The sequence below is a fragment of the Anomaloglossus baeobatrachus genome, chromosome 3 (assembly GCF_048569485.1).
Source record: "Anomaloglossus baeobatrachus isolate aAnoBae1 chromosome 3, aAnoBae1.hap1, whole genome shotgun sequence".
NCBI lineage: Eukaryota > Metazoa > Chordata > Amphibia > Anura > Aromobatidae > Anomaloglossus > Anomaloglossus baeobatrachus.
The window spans coordinates 377,367,285-377,391,398 of record NC_134355.1 but is presented as its reverse complement, the minus strand read 5'-3'; the positions used below and the strand labels follow the sequence as shown (position 1 = coordinate 377,391,398).

The 24,114-nt window shown below is 43.4% G+C and overlaps 1 protein-coding gene across 1 annotated transcript in view; it reads left to right on the top strand.

Annotated features, from left to right (window-relative positions):
- The window catches only part of LOC142297246 (dynein axonemal heavy chain 5-like), a 460,910-nt gene that overhangs the window by 379,726 nt on the left and 57,070 nt on the right, over window positions 1–24,114 (top strand). The window contains exons 83-90 of the mRNA XM_075341502.1: window positions 5,843–5,955; window positions 6,110–6,235; window positions 7,919–8,027; window positions 8,145–8,327; window positions 16,128–16,283; window positions 16,387–16,596; window positions 16,681–16,826; window positions 21,015–21,197. Coding sequence (XP_075197617.1) covers window positions 5,843–5,955; window positions 6,110–6,235; window positions 7,919–8,027; window positions 8,145–8,327; window positions 16,128–16,283; window positions 16,387–16,596; window positions 16,681–16,826; window positions 21,015–21,197 — 1,226 coding nt within the window. The remainder of the gene's footprint in view (window positions 1–5,842; window positions 5,956–6,109; window positions 6,236–7,918; window positions 8,028–8,144; window positions 8,328–16,127; window positions 16,284–16,386; window positions 16,597–16,680; window positions 16,827–21,014; window positions 21,198–24,114) is intronic.

The window sequence follows — 24,114 nt, the reverse complement described above, 5'->3', positions numbered from 1 at the left end:
CCTGCGTGGCCTGGTATCATATGATACTATGATATTATGATACCAGGCCACGCAGGGTTGAGCTCCACATCGAGCCATCACCACTATTCTTAAGTGCCATATGTCTCCCCTGATGAGCATATGATGTGAAACGCGTCGGGAGGCACTTGGTCTGGACTTTAGGGTTAGCCACAACAGGGCCAGCTGTGGACTGCCCTTGTCAGGGCGGGAGTTTTATGTGGAAAAAGGGTCAGCTTAATCCCTAACAGGGTCAGTGACCAAGCCACTTCTCCCGTCGTCCTGACATATGGATCTCAGCAACACAGGAGAACCTTGACCCCTACCGGGATACAAGATCTGGGTGAGATTGTTACAATTATGTGTTATTAACATCATTGCATAATCTATAATTCCGGTTGATGAATCGATCCAGTGGTTACTGTATGGATTATATCCACCATAAGCTACCACTTATTGGATACCGCAACTTTATTGTTATTTGTCTAGTAAGGTGTCCCCCGGTCTGGGAATTCACAGTGTGTGATCTTTAAGCTGTGCAGGTTTTTATATATGCCTTAAATCATTTATGATAGACCTTGTCTGGGGTGTTTGATATAGACCTCCTATATTGTTTACAGGTCCTTTATATCCAATATCCCTCCAGCTATTAACTTTGGAGGGGACACATATAGAGGACATCTCACTCTCCGTTTCACCTGTGTTATAAGGTATGGGTGAATTAAAATTTCACCCTCTGCGAATGAAGGTGATGGCGCTATAATCCTAGATTGGCCTCATCATTTTCAGGTTTCTAAATTGGTGTTTGGATCACGGTTTTTCACTTTTGTAATTGATATTAATGATCCCAATTAAAAGTTAAGTTTTAATGTCACATGTTGCTATATTTACAGTTGTACGGCTGCAAGAAAATCCGGACCACTCCGTACCACGCCCAAACCAACGGCATGTGCGAGAAAATGAACCACCTGGTCCTGGGGCTTCTCAAGACGCTACCGCTGGAGGAATGGAACCTGTGGCCGGAAAGGTTACCCGACTTGGTCGACATGTACAATAATATCCCCTCTAGCTCGACGAAGTGCACCCCGGCGTATCTGATGAGGGCTCGGCCTGGCCGCCTGCCGGTGGATCTGGAGATGGGGTTGGAGGCCCCAGAAGCCCTCCCTTCGACGGCGGAGTGGGAAAGTCGGAGGAGAGCACAATACCGGCAAATCCAGGAGTATGTGGAGAAAAACCTCAGTCGAAGCCGAGAACAGCAGGAGCACCGGTTCAATCAGAAGGCGTCCGCGGGTCCTTTCCAGCCAGGAGACGTAGTGCTGAAACGGAAGAGGAAGGCCCACAAGCTGGACGATCAGTGGGAGCAAGTCCCTTATGTCATACAACCCACAGAATGGGGAGACGGGAAGGCCTACCAGATCAGTCATGACCAGGGAGGCACCCTGGCCACCGTTTCCCGGGATCATCTAAAAAGGTGCCCCCCAGCGTTGGAGGCAGAGGCTGAAGTACCGGTTCCTCCACCAGCAGAGAAGGCAGCAGAGGTAATCCACACTGTAATGGGTGACTTCCCAGCAAACTGGCCCACACAGAACGGCGCGGTGATTCTTCCAGTGATACTGTTCCCACAACCTGTGGATGAAGAAGTAGTGGAAGCGGTTAACCGTGAGCCAGAACCAGTGCCAGTGCCCAGGGATGAACCTGTACTCAGCTCCCCTGCACCTCCGCCTGCTCCACACTGTAGCAGGGAGGAGGAACCGATTGTTTCCTCTACCCCACTGTCTAGCACCACTGACACCGGGCCCCGAAGGTCCACCCGTTCCAACCTAGGTAGACCTCCACTTAGGTACTGGGAGACCTTTCTTTGAATAAAAGGGGTCAGGGAATGTACAGAGTGGTTGTTGTGTTTGTTTGAAAAGTTTAAAATTTTTGAAAGAATGATAAGAAAATGATGATGACCGAGTTCCTCACCTGATTTACCGTGATTTGCAACTGGCTGGAGCCGGCACCGTTGTCCCTGTGGGGACCGTTAAAAAGTTCTGCATGGAGGACTATCCATGGACAAGCCCGTGAACTTGCAGGGCAACCACAAACGTTAGTGGCTTGTAAATATGTTGTTTGCCGTTACCGTTTCCGCAATGCCGCCTCCGGAGAGGCAGGTTGGAGGGAGGGCCCTGAGCAGAGCAGGCTGGGGCCCAGCCACCAAAGGAACCGGTGGCTACCCTCTGGAGGGAAGGACAGATCCCGCTCGGGTACCGTGTGCTGGACTGTGGGTCAAGGGGTGCTGCCTGGGCTTAGGGGCAGCATCAGGGCCAGGTTGCTTGGGTGGGAGAGAGCGGAAACCGTAACCGTAAACCGTTATGCAACGTTAAAAGAAATGTGCCTCCCATCTTGGGAAGAGTTATTATTAAAAATGTAAATATGTTATACTACTATGTTATCTTTTTCAGAAAAATAAAACCGGTGTTGGACGGCAGCCCGCGGACGGTCTGCATTTTGCTAAGGGGGAATGTGTCGCCCTGGGCAAGCCAGGGGACACAGGTCACACACCACCACACCCTACATCCCAGGTAGGAACATCTAAGCTAACCAAAAACCCTTGTTGCCTTCCTCCAGAGGCTGATGATTCACACCAGGGGGTGGGCCAGGCGGTTGGCTCCGCCCACCGAGGAGGTCACAGCTCTGGAGGCGGGAGAAACCAGGCAGATTAGCCCAGGCAGGGCTTGAGTGAGGAGCTAAGTGAAGGAGTAAACAAGTAGTGAAAGTAGAAAAGTGGTAAAGGAGGAAAGCAAGTGAGGTGACAGGAAAGAAAGAAAGCATTAAGGGTCCAGCTGTGTGTAGGACCAGGTCAGCAAGGTCAGCAATGGCGGTGACTGTCTGGAGGGGGACCGTTTGGAAGTTCCTGGAAGGACCCCGTAGGCTGTGTGCCCGGCGGTCTGGAGCAGTGTTCCGAAGGACAGTCAGCACCAGGGCAGGGGCCTCTCGGACCCCAGCAAGGCTTGGAGTCGCCATAATTTGCCGAATCCGTCAGTGAAGGGGACGTAGATCCCCCAACAACCAAGTCCCGATTGAAGGCAACAGCCCAGCCAGTGTAGAAGAGACACCGCCACCGCCAAGGCACCAGTTTCTTAGGGCCAGCGCCTGCGGGCAAAGAGTAGAGCTCCCCCGGTCCAGCTTGAAGCCGGGGAGCGGGTTACCGGTGGGGACCCATCGCAACCAACAAGTACACCAAGGTGCAAGGAAAAGGGACATCACTGTCACCTACTGGGAGAGCAAGTGCAGCCGTCCGTGGGACCGTCTATCCAGCCGTTTGGTTTACCGTAAAAACTGTGTCAACGTCTCAGGCTGAGTGAGTACCACAGTGCCGCAAGGCACAGCGCTGCCCCCGCGTCCCTGCGCCCACCAGGCCCTGCACCTCCCTCACCATCACCGGGCCCCGGGATCACCGACCCCTACCCACGGAGGGGCAACACAACACCTGGCTGCTCCGCATGACCATCCCCGGGAGCCCCGTATAGAGCAGCGGTGGTGAAATCACCACAACCGTGGGTGGCGTCACGGACAATAATCATCCCCACACCCAACAACCCCCTTTCACTCACGGGCGAGGAGTGCCGCTCGAGAAACCCCCGGGATCCGGCCCACAGCTCGAGCCACCACTGAGCAGCAGCCGCCGGACCCGAGCAGAAGGGGTGAGCGTAGTGTGCCGACACCCTCCTCCCCGCCCGCGACACCGCTCCATCCCAGTGCTGTATACCCCCCAGACGCTGTATGTCTACTGACCCCAGTGCAGTATACCCCCCCCAGAGCTGTATGTCCCCCACCCCAGTGCTGTATACCCCTTCAGAGCTGTATTTACCCGGACACCAGTGCTGTATACCCTCCAGAGCTGTATGTCCCCTCACCCCAGTGCTGTGGTATACCCCCAGAGCTATACGTCCCTTCATCCCAGTGCTATATACCCTCTAGAGCTGTATGTCCCCCACCCCAATGTTGTACATCCTCCCAGAGTTGTATGTCCCCCCATCCTAATGCTGTATACCCCCTAGAGCTGTATGTCCCTCCCACCCCAATGCTGTATGTCCCCCCCACCTCAGTGCTGTATACCCCTAGAGCTATATGTCCCTCCACCCCAGTGCTGTATATCCACCACAGCTGTACATCCCCCCACCCCAATGCTTTATATCCCCAGAGCTGTATGTCCCCCCACCCCAGTGCTTTATACCCCAGAGCTATATGCCACCCCACTCCAGTGCTGTATACCCCCGAGGCTGTATGTCCACTGACCCCAGTGCTGTATACCCCCCAGAGCTGTATGTCCCAAACCCTTGTTGGCAAGCACAGCAGTCAGACTTTTTTGTAGTTGATGATGAGGTTTGTTCACATGTCAGAAGGAAATTTGGTCCACTCCTCTTTGCCGATCATCTCTAAATGATTAAGATTTTGAGACTGTCACTTGGAAACTCGGAGTTTTAGCTCCCTCCATACATTTTCTATGGGACTAAGGTCTGGAGACTGGCTAGGCCACTCCATGACCTTAATGTGCTTCTTTTTGAGCCACTCCTTTGTTGCCTTGGCTGTATGTTTTGGGTCATTGTCTTGCTGAAAGACCCAGCCACAACCCATTTTTAAAGTCCTGGCGGAGGGAAGGAGGGGTTGTCACTCAGGATTTTATGGTACATGGCTCCATCCATTGTCCTATTGATGTGGTGAAGTAGTCCTGTGCCCTTATCAGAGAAACACCCCCTAAACATAATGTTTCCATCCCCATGCTTGACAGTGGGGACGGTGTTCTTTGGGTCATAGGCAGCATTTCTCTTCCTCCAAACATGGCGAGTTAAGGTCAAAGAGCTCACTTTTTGTCTCATCTGACCACAGCACCTTTTCCCAAGCACTCTCAGAATCATCCAGGTGTTCACTGGCAAACTTCAGACGGGCCTGCACATGTGCTGCCCTGAACAGTGGGACTTTCAGGGCATTGCAGGATCTTAAGCCATTACAGTGTAATGTGTTACTAATAGTTTTCTTGGTGACAGTGGTCCCAGTTGTGTTGAGATCATTAAAAAGTTCCCCCCAGGTAGTTTTAGGCTGATCTCTCACCTTCCTCATGATTCTGGATACACCACGAGGTGAGATTTTGCATGGAGCCCCAGATCGCTGGCGATTGACACTCATTTTGTATTTCTTCCATTTTCTTACTATCGCACCAACAGTTGTCTCCTTCTCACCCAGCGTCTTACTTATGGTTTTGTAGCTCATTCCAGCCTTATGCAGGTCTCTGATCTCGTCCCTGACAACCTTAGAAAGCTCTTTGGTCTTGCCCATGTTGAAGAGGTTAGAGTCTGAATGATTAATTGAGTCTGTGGACAGGAGTCTTTTATACAGGTGACAATTTAAGACAGCTTTAATGCAGGTAACGACTAACTAGTTGATTAGGAGCGTTTAACTGGTCTATAGGAGCCAGAACTCTTAATGGTTAGTAGGGGATCAAATACTTAATTCTCTCTGCAAAATGCAAATAAATGTATATATTTGATACAATGTGATTTTCTGGATTTTATTTTGGATATTCTATCTCTCACTGTTAAAATTTACCTACCCTTAAAATTATAAACTGTTCATATCTTTGTCAGTGGGCAAAGTTACAAAATCATGAAGGGATCAAATAATTATTTCCTTCACTGTAGCAAAACACAAAAAAATGCCAAGGGGGTGACAAGGCACTGTATTTAGATTAAGGTAAAAAAAAATATTGGAAAGATACTGTACAACTAATTTATAGGTGTTTTTTTGGAGCTTATAGATAGTTTTGTAGAAAAATCATTAAGTAGAATACTTGTGTCAATAATAGGTAACACAACTCCATGAAGAATATGATTCTGCTGTCAATCATAAACATCAAGTGGAAGAAGAATTGGAGTCACACAAGGAGAAGCTACAGGCAGCTAGAAACATGCTGAACAGGTTAGTCATTGGTTCATCATTTCTAATAATATACTATATAACTCAGTAGACTTCACTTAATATTTACATGTCACACCACCACACAGACATGTGCGTTGGCTGTACAATAGGTTATTCTATCATTTATCTGATTTAATTAATTCATCTTTTCAAGCTTGAAAATGCAAGAACAAGAATGGAGAGAGAAACTGAACCAAAGTAATATTAGTGATCTACTCACAAACTGTGTCCTGGCAGCAGCCTTTATCACATATTGCTCTGCCTTGAGTATGGATGGAAGGTGAGACACTATCTGAAATGTTTTGAAAGATATTTAAAGAGTAATCATTTTTTTAATTTTTATTTCACAAATCAATAGTACACATGAAAATAAGAAACTTTGTTACATATCTCTGTCTACTGTACTATGGGATTTATCTTATCAGAGAAAATAACTTCTCCTACTAGACTAATCAGCCCTGTTATCTCCATCCCTGCAGAAGAAAAGCATCCCCACACCATGATGCTGCCACCACCATGATTTACAGTGGGGATGGTATTTTCAGGCTGATGTGCAGTGTTAGTTTTCCGTTCCACATAGCCTTTTTACATTAAGCCCAAACTATTCTTCTTCAGTCTCATCTGACCAGAGCACCTTCCATATCCCATGTAGAGGACACAGCTAGCATGTGGAATAAGGTGTTCTGGTCAAATGAGACCAAAGTAGAACGTTTTGGGCTAAATTCAAAACACTATATAAGGTGAAAAACTAATACTGCACATCACCCTGAAAATACCATCCTCACCATCAAACGTGATGATAAAAGATAAATCTGCTTTTTTCTCTTCTTGGACTGATCATTCACTCTCAAAGTTATCAATTCCTGGGTAAAATAAGTCATCAGTGAATACAATTTTCTCCATTATGGACATAGAGAATGACAGTTGGTGCTCATGAAGTTCTATGGAGAACGGTAACTGTCATTTAATAATAATAATAATAATAATAATAATAAAATAATAATCTTTCTTTCTATAGCGCCAACATATTCCGCAGCACTTTACAATTCAGGAGGATCATATACAAACAAGTAACAGTTATAGAAAATACAATATTTAGAGGGGAAAAAAGGCAACTCTGCTCGTGAGAGCTTACAATCTACAATGAGACATGGGGGGGGGCAAGTTACAAGTGCTCATTTACAATGACAATCCAGCCATCAAGGAAATGGGGGATAGATAATGGCTTCCTGGACCAATTGGCCACAACTTTGAGATGCATTTGGGTGCCATGGAGTTTGATGTGGGGTTATGTTATGAGAATTTGTAGAGGGACTATTTGATTTGGATTTGATTAGGGAGTGTGATAGGCCGCCCTAAAAAGGTGCGTTTATAGGGTGCGTCTGAAGCTGAGTAAGTTGTGATTCGTCCTAACTTCTTGGGGTAGAGCATTCCATAGGATTGGGACAGCTCGGAAGAAGTCTTGGATCCGGGAGTGGGAGGTTCGAATTAGTGTGGATGTTAGTCAAAAGTCATTTGCAGAGCGTAGAGAACGGGTAGGGTGGTAGACTGAGACGAGGGCGGAGATGTATGGTGGTGTCGCACTGTGGAGAACTTCGTGGGTGAGAACAAGCAGTTTGAATTGGATCCTGTGACATATGGGCAGCCAGTGCAATGACTGGCACAGAGAGGAGGCATCCTAGTAACAGCCAGATAGGTGACCCTGGCTGCTGCATTAAGGATGGACTGTACATTTCAAGAGAACTTGCAGCAGAATGGTCGTGTGTGCCTCTAGTTACTCTCTTTTCCTCACCTACTGATAGAATACTAAAATCACTAACTGTGTACTACTGATTTATGAGATAAAAGATGACAAGTTACTTTAATGACCTATTTTTCTTCATTACAATGTAATAGTAATAGATACAGTATATTCAAAATTCTATATTAAATATTATTTCTTTCATGTTGTATTTTATATTAGGAGGAAAGTGACGGATTTGCTTTTCAAAGTATGTGAGAGCTGTGGTCTTCCCATTCCTCAGAGAGCACTGCTGAAAACCCTTCCCCTCATTCAGCTCATGCAGTCTCCGGTAATGTACTTATTGTTGAAGCTGTGCAATATACAATGTATTCCACAATTTTCAGGAAAAATGTTGCAAAATAATAATTTCTTGAAAGAAAAATAACGTTTTGTCTTTTTTTCCTAGATTGAAATGAAGACTTTGGAGGAAAGGGGGCTTCCAACAAACCCTCTTGCTTTGAATAATTCCGCTATATTTTCCAATACAATGGCCAGTAATTCCTGGGTCTTAGTGTGTGATCCCATAGGACAGGCTATAGACTGGATGAAGGGTCACTTACCGGAACATACAGTGGAAGTGATGTACAATGTAAGCAAAAACTCTATATTTGCTTTACTCTTGTAATACTGGCTATGTATTTTGTAGAAATTATGTTTATTTCCAATTTTTCACAAAATTGGCATACTCACTATTTTTGTACTTTGCAGTAGCACAACAGTGTCTATATTTAGTGCTGCATGCACCATAAGGTACACTTTAAAGAATAACCGCCATTTTCATTTTTAGTTAAAAAATCAATACTACACATAGTATAAGTAATTTTTTCATTCTTATCAGAGAAATTTGCTTCTTTTTCCTTCCTTCCTGCTCGTTCACTATCAATTCATGGATAAATCTGTATTCAGTGAAGACAAACATTCCCATTACTAATAGATGTCAGTTAGTGCTTTTAAAATTTTATGGAGAGGGAAAGAGATAAAGCTTCAACATAGACCTTCATGAGCACCAAATGTCATCTTTTATCTCAGTAATAGTAAAACCTTTATTCACTTAAGTCAAATTTTACAAGTGAATTGAGAATGAAGGATGAGTCAAAGAGAAAGAAACAGATTCCTCTAATAAGATATATTACAAATGTATGTTCTACGTACAGTACATCACAAAAGTGAGTGCACCTCGCGCATTTTTGTAAACATTTAATTATATCTTTTCATGTGGCAGCACTAAAGATATAACACTTTGATACAATTTAAAGTAGTCAGTGTACATTTGCTGTGCCCTCTAAATAACTGAACACACAGCCATTAATGCCTAAACTGTTTACAGCAAAAGTGAGTACACCCTAAGTGAAAATGGCCAAATTGTGCCCAATTAGTCATTTTTCCTCCCGGGTGTCATGTGACTCCTTTAGTGTTATAAGGTCTCAGGTGTGAATGAGGAGCAGGTGTTACATTTGGTGTGATCACTCACACACTGTCTCATACTGGTCACTGGAAGTTCATCATGGCAAAAAATTCTCTGAGGAGCTGAAAAAAAGAATTGCGCTCCACATCAGAGGTCTCAAACACGCGGCCCGCAGGCACCACATGCAGCCCCCTCAGGCTGCTTCTTGCAGCCCGCAGGCCCATGCCCACGTTGACTATCGCGGCCGGTGCAAGGCCTGAAGCCACTGTCAGTGCTTTATTTCAGATGAATGCTTTGCCAGCACTGCATGCACAGAGTCAAACTCTCTGCACAACTATTCCTCCAATGGAAGCTGCCAGCCAATCAGAGGCAAGTAGCTGAGGTGTATGATCTCAGCTGCTTGCTTCTTATTGGCAGACAGCTACAGTGGAAAAGTTGTGAAGAGAGAGTTTGACTCTGCGCACGCAATGCGGGCAAAACGTTCATAAATAAATAAATTAAAAAAAAAATAAATAAAGCACTGACAGTGGCTGCAGCCCCTGCACCGGCCGTGATAGTCATTGGGGGCACGGGCCTGCGGGCTGCAAGAAGCAGATAAGAGGCAGCCAATGGAACGGGGAAAGGTGAGAAGAGTGGTGTTTTTTTGTGTATATGAAGAACATCACAACAGTGGACCAGGATGGTACATTGCTACAAGAAAAGGACCGGGAAATGGCACATTACTACAAGAAGAGGACCTGCATGGGCAAATTAGTGAAAGGGGACAATGATGGGACACATTACTACAGGATTGGCACATTAATTTAGGATGGGGACAAGGCTGGGCACATTACTATAGGATTGGGGCAAGGATGGGCACATTACTATAAGATGGGGACAAGGATGGGCACATTACTATGGGATGGGGACATTACTATATGATGGGGACAAGAATGGGCATATTACTATGGGATGGGGACATTACTATAGGATGGGGACAAGGATGGGCACATTACTATAGGATGGGGGCAAGGATGGGCACATTACTATAAGATGGGGACATTACTATAAAATGGGGACAAGGATGGGAACATTACTACAAGAAGGGGACCAGAATGGGCACATTACTACAGGATGGGGACAAATATGGGCTCATTACTAGAGGATGGGGACAAGGATGAGCACATTACTACAAAGGGGCCAGGATGGGCACATTATGACAGGATGAGGACAAGGATGGGAACATTACTACAAAATGGGGAAAAAGATGGGCACATTACTATAGGATGGGGACAAGTTTGGGCAAATTACTATAGGATGGGGACATTACTATCGGATGGGGACAAGGATGGGCACATTACTATAGGATGGGGCCAAGGATGAGCGGACACATTACTATAGGATGGGCACATTACTATAGGATGGGGACAAAGATGGGGACATTACTATATGATGAGCACATTACTATAGGATGGGGATGTTACTATAGGATGGGGACAAGGATGGGCACAATACTATAGGACTGGGACATTACTACAGGATGGTGACAAGGATGGGCACATTACTAGAGGATGGGGATAAGGATGGGCACATTACTACAGGATGGGGACAAGATGGGAACATCACTATAGGATGGGGACATTACTATAGGATAGAGACAAGGATGGGCACATTACTATAGGTTGGGGACATTACTATAGGATGGGCATATTATTATTGGATGGGGACAAGAATGGGCACATTACTACAGGATGGGCACAAGGATGGGCACATTACTACAGGATGAGGACAAGGATAGGCACATTACTATAGGACGGTGACACTACTATAGATGGGGACAAAGGTGGGCTCATTACTACGAGATAGGGACTAGGATGGGCACATTACTACAAGGGGACAAGGATGGGCACATTACTACAAGGGGACAAGGATGGGCAGATTACTACAAGGGGACAAGGATGGACACATTAAACCTGGATGGGGGACATTACTAAAAGATGTTGGCCAAAATTACTATATGGTGCTAATTGTAAAACTATTAGTTGCAAAAAAGGAATAAAATGTAAGAAAAAAAAATCAAAATAGGGCATGACATCTTTGTTTTATATATATATATATATATATGTATATATATATATATATATATATATATATATATATATATATATATATATATATATGTATATATATATATATACATATATATATATATATATATATATATATATATTTAAACCATAAACATGCATGTTTGTTATAATAAACAAGTGAATAATGTTCAAAAACAGTGATCCAAAGGTGTGTAAATAAAAAAAATATGGTACCAATAAAAATGTCACAATGTCCTGCAAAGAATGCGGCCCCCAAATTATTTTTTTTCTCTGTGCGACCCATACACCCATACACCAGCCGAGTTTGAGACCCCTGCTCTACATAATGATGGCCTAGGCTATAGAAAAATTGTCATCATCTTGCAACCCGAGTTGCAGCACAGTGGTCAAGACCATACAGTGATTTAACAAGAGAGGTTCCTGTTATGAACTGGTAACTGTGGACGATCACAAAAAAATCCCATTAATCAGGAAAAAATAAAACCACAAGAGTAGTTGGAAACTAAGCTGACCGCAATCCCCTATCAATTGGACAACACTAAAAGTAGTAGTGGGATGTTCCTAACACACCTAGACACCTCGTCACTGCTTTCTACACCTCAAAGATAGAGATGAGAAATCCTAACTTGCCTCGGAGCAGTCCCCAAAGAAATAGCAAGCCCCCAAAATGTAAACGACAGTGATGTAAGAAAACACAATACACAGATAGAAAATATAGATTAGATACAACAGGACAGGAAAGATAACTGATTGCTGTCAGCAAAAAACCCTGCAAAAAATACCAAACTCCTGATAGAAAAAAGATCTGAGACCAGATGGTCTCTCCCCCACTATATCAGGTACTCTTGTGTCAGACACTTTAAACAGAACTACAGATATAATGAGAAGAAACAAAATCACAGAACAAATAATATTCTAAAGTGCAAATAATCTAAACCTGAACAGGGAGCAAGCTGCCTTTCTTGCTGGAGGAACTGCCCTGCTCACAAAAGCAGAGAGACAGATCCTCACAAACAAGAAACCAAAACACAGACCAAAATGGAATAAGCAGAAACACCATTAAGTGCAATTCCAGCAATTAAGCACAGAAACTAGTAAACTTATCTGAAGCAGATTCAGGCACAGAATAAATGGGAGAAACTCGAGGGAAAACTCCCAGTCATCTTCAGAAGCAGCAGGAAACAGCCACCACCGGCGACCGCCAGGCAGAAAATGCTCTCCTAAATACACAAGGCTGATCTGCAATATGACTTCCTGGATTCCTAATTAATTCCATCACCTGTTTGAGTCACAGATTCAGACTCAGCTTTATTACCATTCCTGGCCACTAGAGGGAGCTCCACACCAGCACCCACTCGGATGACATTCACAACAGGTTCCACTCATAACAGGCCTCGCCATGGTTAACCAAAGAAGCTGAGTGCATGTGCTTAATGTCATATAAAGAGGTTGTCTTTTCAAAATAGGAAGGGGTGGGGGGATAAGCTTGCCAGTGCTCAGAACTCACGCCACACACTACATCAAATTGGTCTGCATGGCTGGCATGCCAGAAGGAAGCCTCCTCTAAGGATGATGCACAAGAAAGCCTGCAGTTTTCTGAAGGAAGGCAGACTAAGGAAATAGATTACTGAAACCATGTACTGTGGTCTGATGAAACCAAGATAAACTTATTTGGTTCAGATAGTGTCAAGTGTGTGTGACGGCAACCAGTTGAGTACAAAGACAAGTGTGTCTTGCCTACAGTCAAGCATGGTGGTGGGAGTGTCATGGTTTGGAGCTGCTTGAGTTCTGCCGGCTGTGGGGAGCTACAGTTCATTGAGGGAACCATGAATACCAACATATACTGTGAAGCTCTAGTAAATCCATGCCCCAGAGAGTTAAGACTATACTTAAAAATATTGATGGCCTCACAAAATATTGACACTGTATACAAGCTGTGCACTGATTACTTTGATTACTTTACATTGTATCAAAAGTGTCATATCTTCAGTGGTGTCTCATGAAAAGATATAATAAAATATTTACAAAAATGTATTTTGGGATATACTGTGTGTGTGTGTGTGTGTGTGTGTGTGTATATATATATATATATATATATATATATATATACAGTACAGTTCAAAAGTTTAGGGTCACTTAGATATTTCCTTATTTTTGAAAGGAAAGCACATTTTTTTCAATGAAGCTAACATTAAACAGAAATACACGCTATACATTGTTAATGTGGTAAATGACTATTCTAGCTTCAAATCTCTGTTTTTTAATGCAATATGTACATAGGTGTATAGAAGCCCATTTCCAACAACCACCACTCCAGTGTTCTAATTGTACATTGTGTTTGCTAACTGTGTTAGAAGGCCCATGGATGTTTAGAAATCCCTTGAAAACCCTTGTACAAGTATATTAGCACAGCTGAAAACTGTTTTTCTGATTAGAGAAGCTATAAAACTGACCTTCCTTTGAGCTAGTTGAGAATCTGGAGCATTATATTTGTTGGTTCCATTAAACTCGCAAAGTGATCAGAAAAAGAGAACTTTCATGTGAAACTAGACAGTCTATTCTTGTTCTTAGAAATGAAAGATATTCCATGCGAGAAATTGCCAAGATTTTCTACAACGGTGTATACTACTCCCTTCAGAGGAGAGCACAAACAGGCTCTAACCAGAGTAGAAAGAGAAGTGGGAGGCCCTGCTGCACAACTGAGCAACAAGACAAGTACATTAGAGTCGCTAGTTTGAGAAATCGATGCCTCACAGGTCCTCATCTGGCAGCTTCATTAAATAGTACCCGCAAAACGCCAGTGTCAACATCTACAGTGAAAAGGCGACTCCGGGATGCTGGCCTTCAGGGCAGAATGGCAAAGAAAAAGCCATATCTGAGACTGGCTAATAAAAAGAACAGATTAATATGGGCAAAAGAACACAGATATTGGACAGAGAGAGATAGGAAAAAAGTGTTATGGACAGATGAATCGAAGTTTGAGGTGTTTGGATCACACAGAAGAACATTTGTGAGACGCAGAACAACTGAAAAGATGCTGGAAGAGTGCCTGACGCCATCTGTCAAGCATGGTGGAGATAATGTGATGGTCTGGGGTTGCTTTGGTGCTGGTAAAGTGGGAGACGTGTACAAGGTAAAAGGGATTTTGAATAAGGAAGACTATCACTCCATTTTGCAACGTCATGCCGTACCCTGTGGATAGCACTTGGAGCCAATTTCATCCTACAACAGGACAATGACCCAAAGCACACCTCCAAATTATGTATGAACTATTTAGGAAAGAAGCAGGCAGCTGGTATTCTATCTGGAGTGGCCAGCCCAGTCACCAGATCTCAACCCTATTGAACCATTGTGCGAGCAGCTTGACCGTATGGTACACAAAAAGTGCCCATCAAGCCAATCTAACTTGTGAGAGGGGCTTCTGGAAGCATGGGGTGAAATATCTCCAGATTACCTCATCAATTTAACAGCTAGAATGCCAAAGGTCTGCAAATCTGGAATTGCTGCAAAGGAGCATTCTGTGACAAAAGCAAAGTTTGAAGGAGAAAATTATTATTTCAAGCAAATAACATTATGTCTAACGTAGCCAATGTCTGGACTATATTTTCTATTCATTATGCAACTCATTTGATAAATAAAAGTATTATTTTTCATGGAATAGACAAAATTATCTGGGGTCCCCAAACTCTTTTGAACTGTAGTGTTTGTCTATATATATATATATATATATATATATATATATTAGAATGTGGCCGGATTCTAACGTATCGGGTAGTCTAGAATGTGTATGTAGGTTAGCAGATTGAATAATAAGGTAATGAATGGACTGGATGGGTTAGGTTTAATTTAGTATTCTTATAATTGTTTATTGGTTTTAAAATGACAAACAACAGAAGGAGCAGTTTTAATAGATGAGTCCAATGTTTAATGATGTCCATGGCTTGTAATGAAAGAAGGCCATGAACATTGTAAAGTTAAGTAAAAATATGCTGATGCTGTGATGTGGCCCAATGCTGGTATGTGCTCCCATCGTGGTGCAGCCACCATCCTGACATGTGCCCACATCCTGCGGGGTAATGTGAGCGGGGGGCGGAGTGCGGGAGGGTGGAGCCGAGCGGGGCTGTGGTGCTGATGACATCAGTGCCGGGGACTGCATGGCTGGGGACAGGTGACTATCCAGGTGTGTGTGTGTGTGTAGTGTATACATGCAGAGGGCGCAGTGCGTGGGAGGGTGGAGCCGAGTGGAGTAATGTGTGCGGGGGGCGGAGGCAGGCGAGCGGTGGGTATGTGTCGGCTCGGTTGCCGGTTTGGGCTCTCGGGGGTGCAGAACTCACCGGACATCAGTGCTGGAGACTGCATGGCTGGGGACAGGTGACTATTCGTGTGTGTGTGTGTGTGTGTGTGTGTACAGTGTATACATGCGGAGGGCAGAGTGCAGGGGGGATGGAGCCGTGTGGGGTAATGTGTGCGGGGGGCAGAGGCGAGCGGTGGGTATGTGTCGGCTGGGTTGCCGGTGTGGGCTCCCGGGGGTGCAGAACTCACCGGGGAGTCGGGGCTCCATGTGGGTGTGGGGAAAAGTGTCGGGCGTCGTCCTGTCAGCCCGTAGTTCGGGCTGTTTAGTTAGCTGAGACGTTGGTTGCAGGCTCTTCAGCGCGCGCAGTGTGGCTGTAATGACGTCATTTTGGAGCAAGAGAGACAGACAGACAGACAGAATAAGGCAATTATATATATATATATATATATATATATATATATATACCGTATGTAAAATAACAATTTACACAGTGCTACCTGTTATCTGTCCGCTTAATGTTTAGTTCTGTAATTTTTATCTGTTCTTAGATCACATACTGTACAATTATCACAATTATCAATGTAATTCAATCATTTGCAGGCACTGCTTTCTGAGATGGATACCTGTCTGACGGTTGGACATTCACTCTTGCTGACATATTGTGAAATACAAGATTTATCTCGTGATGTTCGCATTAAACAGATTCTCCGTTCCAAGAGAAAATTTCTTCAGCATAATGTTCCATTTAAAATGATGGTATGTTCAATCATAAGTGTATTTTGAAATGTGATGTAATAATAAAGTGAAAAAACTGTATAATAACCAATATAACTGGATTGGTCCCCTTTCTCCTTTACAGGTGGGAGAACATGAAGTTGAATGCCACCCTTCTTTCTGTATTTACCTACATACAACTAAGATGCCAGAAGAAGTGCCTCCAGAAGTAGCCTCCTTCTGCACCATACTGTACTTCTACCAAGACAGAGAAGGAATGGTGGAGCAGCTGTTGGACAGATTTATTTCACTAGAAAAGCCAAGACTAAAAGAAGAACACGTCCAACTGAAACAGGTCATCTTTTCTGTTATATTTTATGGTTTGTTATATAAATAAATTATGAAACAAAGACTAACTAATCTTCATATCTTTTATCAGGAGGGCTTGAAGAATATGATAATGCTGTCAAGTTTGGAGGAAAAAATAATAGTAACTCTTCAAAGTCATGAATCACTGTTGCACAATTTATCTGTAACTAAGAAGTTGGGAAATTTGACCCTTCAGCATGAAGAAGCCACAGAAATGTATGTTCAATAAGCTTGAGTATGCTATGTAGGAGCATTAGGCAACAGATCTATTTGTTAGAGGTTTAAACTTCGCTAAACTTCAAAAATTCGACTCTGTTAGAGAAGTCTATACAGTTCTTAGCATGCTCAGACATAGTTAAGATCTCCAATAGAATCTTCTCAAAGAGACATAAAAAGTTGCATATTAAACATGTAAAAAGTCCTCCGGGCAAAACCAGAAAATTAATTATTTTTCCTGCCAATCTATGCCTTAAACATCAATGACGCATAGTATTTTGATGTTATGAACCTGTCATGTCAAAAAAAACACTATTAACCTGGAGATATGGGGTTATTCTGCAGGTTAATTAAGTTCTAAAGCCCGATCCTATAAGAAAATGCACTGTATCCCTCCAGGCAGACTCCAGCTGTCAGTCAGTACTGGGGTGTGGTTACAGTCGTCGCTCATTATTTACTCATTGGCCACGCCTCTACGACTGAAAACTGGAGGCTGCTGGGATGATTAAACTTAATTTCCTCCCAACGGCCGGGCTTTTGTGAGCTGAGGCCACACAGCTTTAGAACACTATTAACCTTCGGATTATTGCAAAATCTGCAGGTTAATAGTGGTTTTTTTTTTTTACATGACAGGTTCCCTTTAAGATCTAAAGTGTTCTTTCTGCTTGTCTACTGTATGGACTGGAATGCTTTATACATACAATGTGTGTGCTTGTATGTACCAGAGTAAGGGATACAGGGATAAAGCAGCACCAATCAAAAACTATGGGTGCAAGCCACAAAGCCTGGACCACTGGACTATAAACTACAACAATGAAGAATGGTAGCAGAAAAAGTGGAATCCAGCATCACATTCACGTAAATTAAAAAAAAACAAAAACATTTTATTTGGAAAGGTATTTAAAAGTCCATTCTAAAAAGATAAAATCTCATGTTTAACAGCAGATCAGACCATTATGCGCTGAGGAAGTAGTTCTTTATGCAACATAGAACAAGAATAAGGAACTGCTTCCAAAATGCGTAATGTGGATGTGATGCTGGATTCTATCGTCTCTGCTACCTAAAATATAGTTCTTGTTTTATTTAAACAATTATCCATTGCTTTTATATATATATATATATATATATATATATATATATATATATATATATCCACAATGTAGAGATGAATAGGTCGCACTCCAAAAGTCAGGATAAAGGAAATCTGTTTATTCCACGATCACATCAGGGGTACAGGTAGTGAGGGAGGATGAGGGTGTGCCACGCCCTCTGAGGGTGAGGATGAGGGTGTGCCAATCTACATTGTGGATTTTGTATCGTCTTCGTTTTGGGACACGCACCCAGGTCTCTACCAGCATGGAAGCACAGCTTTACTAGCCATACAGGGATCAGCAGTGCCCGGTATCCTCCACTCAGCTTTATATATATATATATATATATATATATATATATATATAATATATATAATATATATATATATATATAATATATATATAATATATATATATATATATATAATATATGAAACAATATCTGAAAAGACACATATGCATGTTTTTCTCACTATCTCACATGAAATCAGAATAAACCTTTCACATTTTATAATAATGAATAATGAGAGAGAGAATGTTTTAAGGCATTTTTATTACTTTCTGCAAAGTCAAAACTGTACATACATTTCATTAGTATTTGGTACCATTGCCCTTAAACTATATGACTTGGGTAAAAAGTTTTGGATATCCTTCCACAAGCTTCTCACAATAGTTGGTGGGAATTAGGGCCCATTCCTTCTGACAGAACTGGTGTAACTGAGACATGTTTATAGGTCGCCTTGCTTGCACCTGCCTTTTTAGCTTTGCCAATACATTTTTAATAGGATTGAGATCAGGGTTTTGTGATGGCCACTCCAAAACATTGACTTTGTTATCCTGAAGCCACTTTGTAACCAGTTTGGCAGTATGCTTTAGGTCCATTTGGAAGATCCATTTCCACCCAAACTTTAAGTACCTGGCTGATGTCTTGAAATGTTGCTTTAGTATTGCCACATAATCTTCTTTCCTCATGATGCCATCTATTTTATGAAGAGCACCAGTTCCTCCTGCAGCAAAACAACCCCACAATATGATGCCATAGGACATGTCTCCAAAAATTAAGGTCTTTGTTCCTGAGTGCATTTGCAAACATTAATCTGCATTTTTTTATAGTTCTTCTAGAGTAATGGCTTCTTCCTGACAGAGTGGGCTTTCAGCCCATGTTGATACAATACTCGTTTCACTTTGGATAATGACACAATCTTACCAGCTTCAGCCAGCATCTTCGTAAGGTCTTTTGCTTTTGTTCTTGGGTTGATATGCACTTGTTTGACCAAAACACATTCATCCCTGGTACACAGAACCCGTTTCCTTCCTGAGTGGTGTGATGGCTGGATATTCATATTGTTTGTACTTGCATATAATTGTTTGTACAGATGAAAGAGGCACCTTCAGGTATCTGGAAATTGCATCCAAGGATGAACCAGACTTGTGCAAATCCACAATTCTCTTCCTGAGATCTTGGCTGCTTTCTTTTGACTTTCCCATGATGCTACACAAAGAAACAGTGTGTTTCAGGAGTGCATTAACATACATTCACAGATGTGTCTCTAATTAACTCAGATGTTGCCAACAAACCTGAAACCTTAGAAGCTTCCAAAGACATGACATCATCATATGGGATGTCACTTATTGTTTAAAGACATAGTACTCTTAAGGCCCATTTACACGCAACGACATCGCTAACAAGATGTCGTTGGGGTCACGGAATTCGTGATGCACATCCGGCCTCGTTAGCGACATCGTTGCGTGTGAAACGTACGAACGACTGCTAACAATCAAAATTACTCACCTAATTGCTGATCGTTGACACATCATTCATTTTCATAATATCATTGCTCATGCTGGACGCAGGTTGTTCGTCGTTCCTGAGGCAGCACACATCGCTACGTGTGATACCCCAAGAATGACGAACAACACCGTACCTGCGTCCTCCGGCAACGAGGTGGGTATGTCTTTCCTTCGGCTGCTCTCCGCCCCTCTGCTTCTATTGGACACCTGCCGTGTGATGTTGCTGTGATGCCGCACGAACCGCCCCCTTAGAAAAGAGGCAGTTTGCTGGCCACAGCAACGTTGCTGGGCAGGTAAGTATGTGTGACGGGGACTAACGATATTGTGCGCCACGGGCAGTGATTTGCCCGTGACGCACAAACGACGGGGGCGGGGGCAATCGGCAGCAACATTGCTAGCGATGTTGCTGTGTGTAAATGGCCCTTTAGTTTATATAAACTTTTTATTTTGTAGAAAGTAATAAAAATACCTTAAAACATTTTCACTACCTCATTATTCTGGTATTTGGTATATATAAATAATTTTGGTAATTCTAATTGACCTTAAACAGCAATGTTTATTCTGATTTCATGTCAGATAGTGAGAAATATATGCATATGTGTCTTTTTAGATAGCGTATGTAAACTTCTGGTTTCAACTGTATATATACGCACACTTACATATACATCACTGACAGTTTGCCTCACACACCATGCATGCAGTCTGGTCTGTGAGGCGCTCCACAGCTCAGTAACCCGGGGTCGTCATGGTGACATCTCAGGGTTGCCATGGCAGCGATCAGGTCCCTGTGATTGCATTACAGGGACTCGATCTCCAGGGAGAGGTAAGTGATCCCTCTCTCTGCCGCTTGAATGCTGCAATTGCATTGTTCTCAGTATTCAGGGGGTTAAACTGTCAAGAGCGGCACAGGCACCGCTCCTGGCAGTGAGAACTGGGTCCATGAATGCTTTAACATCAGCCGGAGACCCGGCAGCGATCGCGAGGTACAGCTGCTGAACCCCCACAATCGTAATGACTAAAAAAAAAAACATGGAAAAAACGCATGTGACAAAACGCGCAAATGCGATAAAAATGCACATTTTTCTGATGCGTTTTTCCTTCCAAAACATGCTTCTTAATGTGCAGAAAATCTGCACACACAAGAAAACAAAGTGTGCACATAGCCTAATTCTTCATACAAACGAACAGTTTGTGCCAGCACACTGTAAACTCAGCTGGGAGAATTTGCTTAAAGAAGCCACAAAGTATCTTGTACTTTAGTAAATGTGGTGTCATTACCACATGTGAATATCATTGTTTTCAAAAGGTACATGAAGACTGTTGCTGCAGAAGACAGCTTGTTACTTGCCAGAGGAAGTTTCCGTGAGATCGCTGTGCGTGGTGCTGTGATGTTTGACACTTCTGGAATGCTTCAGCAGCTTAAATTGTATGATACCAGCTATAAACAGTTACTGCAACTCTTTGATAGATCTGTGGCACATTCGGAAAGGTGAGATTCTAGATTATGAAAAATGTGTAAGCGTGTACATTGTGTAAGAGAACTAATAATAATAATAATAAGTTTTATTTCTATAGCGCCAACATATTCCGCAGCGCTTTACAATTAAGAGGGGACATGTACAGACAATACAAAATAACAAAATTAAGATACCAGGAGGAGTGAGGGCCCTGCTCGTAAGCTTACAGTTTATGAGGAAATAGGGGAGACACAAAAGGTGAATGGGGGAGAAAAGCTTGTCATATATGGTCCAGCCATCGATTTAATAGGGTATTCAAAAGCAGCTGCATGAACCCGTCGGTGAGAATTTATACAGGTACAGGGGACAAGAACTGGAAGTACATTTTTTGAAGGGCAGAAAGGGACTAGATTAGATCAGGGCAGTGAGGTGATAGGGAAATCTAAATAAATGCGTTTTTAGGTCCCGCTTAAAGGTGTGGATGTTAGGAACTAATCGGATTGCTCTTGGTAGTGTGCTCCAGAGCATAGGCGCAGCTCGTGAGAAATCTTGAAGACGGAAGTGGGAGGTTCGAATTGTTGAGGATGTCAGTCTTAAAGCGGGCTTTACACACTACGACATCGCTCAAGTGATCTCGTTGGGGTCACGGAATTTGTGACGCACATCCGGTCGCTTTAGCGATGCCATTGCGTGTGACACCTATGAGCGATTTTGCATCGTCGCAAAAATGTGCAAAATCGCTCATCGGTGACATGGGGGTCCATTCTCAAATATCGTTACTGCAGCAGTAACAAAGTTGTTCCTCGTTCCTGCGGAAGCACACATCGGTACATGTGACACCGCAGGAACGAGGAACCTCTCCTTACCTGCCTCCTGGCCACAATGCGGAAGGAAGGAGGTGGGCGGGATGTTACGTCCCGCTCATCTCCGCCCCTCCGCTTCTATCCGGCGGTGGTTCAGTGACGCTGCTGTGACGTCGCTGTGACGCTGAACGAACTGCCCCCTTAGAAAGGAGGCAGATCGCCGGTCACAGTGACGTCGCAGGTAAGGTAAGTAGTGTGACGGGTCCGGGCGAGATTTGCCCGTGTCGCACAACCGATGGGGGCGGGTACACACGCTGGCGATTTCGGTACCGATATCGCAGTGTGTAAAGCAGCCTTAAGTCATTAGCAGAGCGGAGGGCATGGGTGGGGTGATAGACAGAGATGAGGGAGGAGATGTAGGGTGGTGCGGAACCGTGCAGAGCTTTGTAAGTCAGAGTGATAAGTTTATATTGGATTCTGTAACGGATAGGCAACCAGTGCAATGACTGGCAAAGAGCAGAGGCATCAGTGAAGCGGTTGCAGAGGAAAATGATCCTGGCTGCGGAATTCAGAATGGATTGAAGAGGGGAGAGTTTAGTAACAGGGAGACCAATTAGTAAAGAGTTACAATAATCCAGGCAAGAATGAATGAGAGCGACAGTAAGAGTTTTTGCAGAGTCAACGGCAAGAAAAGGTCGAATTCTTGAGATGTTTTTGAGGTGGAAGTGACAAGAACGAGCAAGTGAACGAATGTGAGGAGTGAAGGAAAGATCGGAGAACTCAAGACAAACACAACTTTACTCAATAATTAAGAACATAGGAGGCCCCGGGTTAAATGGCTAAGTTAAATTCTTAAGAATAGTTTAAAGGGAACCTGTCACCAGATATGGGGCCTATAAGCTGCAGCCACCATCACTGGGCTCTTATATACGGCATTCTAACATGCTATATATAAGAGCTCAGGCCGCTGTGTAGAATATAAAAAACACTTTATAATACTCACCTAGGAGGTCGCTCCGGTGTAGACTGGTCAAATGGGTAGCGGTGTTCTCCGGGACCGGCGTCTCCTGTTTTGGCCATCTTGGTCTTCCTTCTTCTGAATATGGCATGCATGACACGTCCTACGTCATACACACTCGCCGGCACTGAGGTCCCTCATGAGGAACATCTGCCATCTCCTATCTCAGTAATGGGAAAGTTTTCACTGAATACAGATTTGACCTCATAATCCAGAAACTTGATAATGACTGATCAGTTCTGGCAGAGAAAGAAGCAGATTTATCTGATAAGATATATTACAAAGTTGCTTATTTTCATGTGTGCTATTGATTTATGAAATAAAAATTAAAATTACAGGTCTGCTTTAACCTGTTCACAACCAATGACGTACTTGTACATAATTGGTCGTGTCCCTGCGGTTACTGCGAGCTCTGGCCGTGAGCCCGTGGTAATCCCCACACGTGTCTGCTCATCTGATCAACAGACATGTGTGACTAACAGACGCAGGTGGATCGGAGATCCATCCGCGCCTGTTAACCCCTTAAATTGCACTGTCAAATACTGACAGCGCAATTTAAATGGCCGCGGCGGGGATTACGCTGTTCCCTGCTGCCATGACATGATCAAGGGGCGCCAATGTGTTGCCATGGTAGCACGGGGTCAGCTAATGACCCCTGATTCTATCATGACTCACTTCCTGTGAGAGCCGACAGAGCGGCGGCACTCACATTTCTGCTGATCAGAGCAATGCTACTCTGATCAGCAGAAATGAACAAGCGTATGGACACTGCAGTGATAAAGTTCCATAGGGGACTAGTAAAATAAATAAAACATGTAAAATAAAAAGTTTTTAAAAATATGAAAAAATAACCTAAAAGTTCAAATCAGCCCCCATTCACCCCATTGAAAATGAAAAACAGAATATCGCCCAGGAGTGAAAGGGTTAAGCCTTGCCCTATGCAAGACATTTGGTGTTCCATAAGACAAACTTCTGTAAAGATATATTATAAAATTAATCAGCACAGAATATTGGACTTAAAAAAGAGTGAAAAAAACTGAAGAGTCACATGTTTCACCTTAAAGACAAAGTAGATATGGTCATAACTAGTAATAAGTGATCAGGCACTGCTCGATACTCGATCTAGTA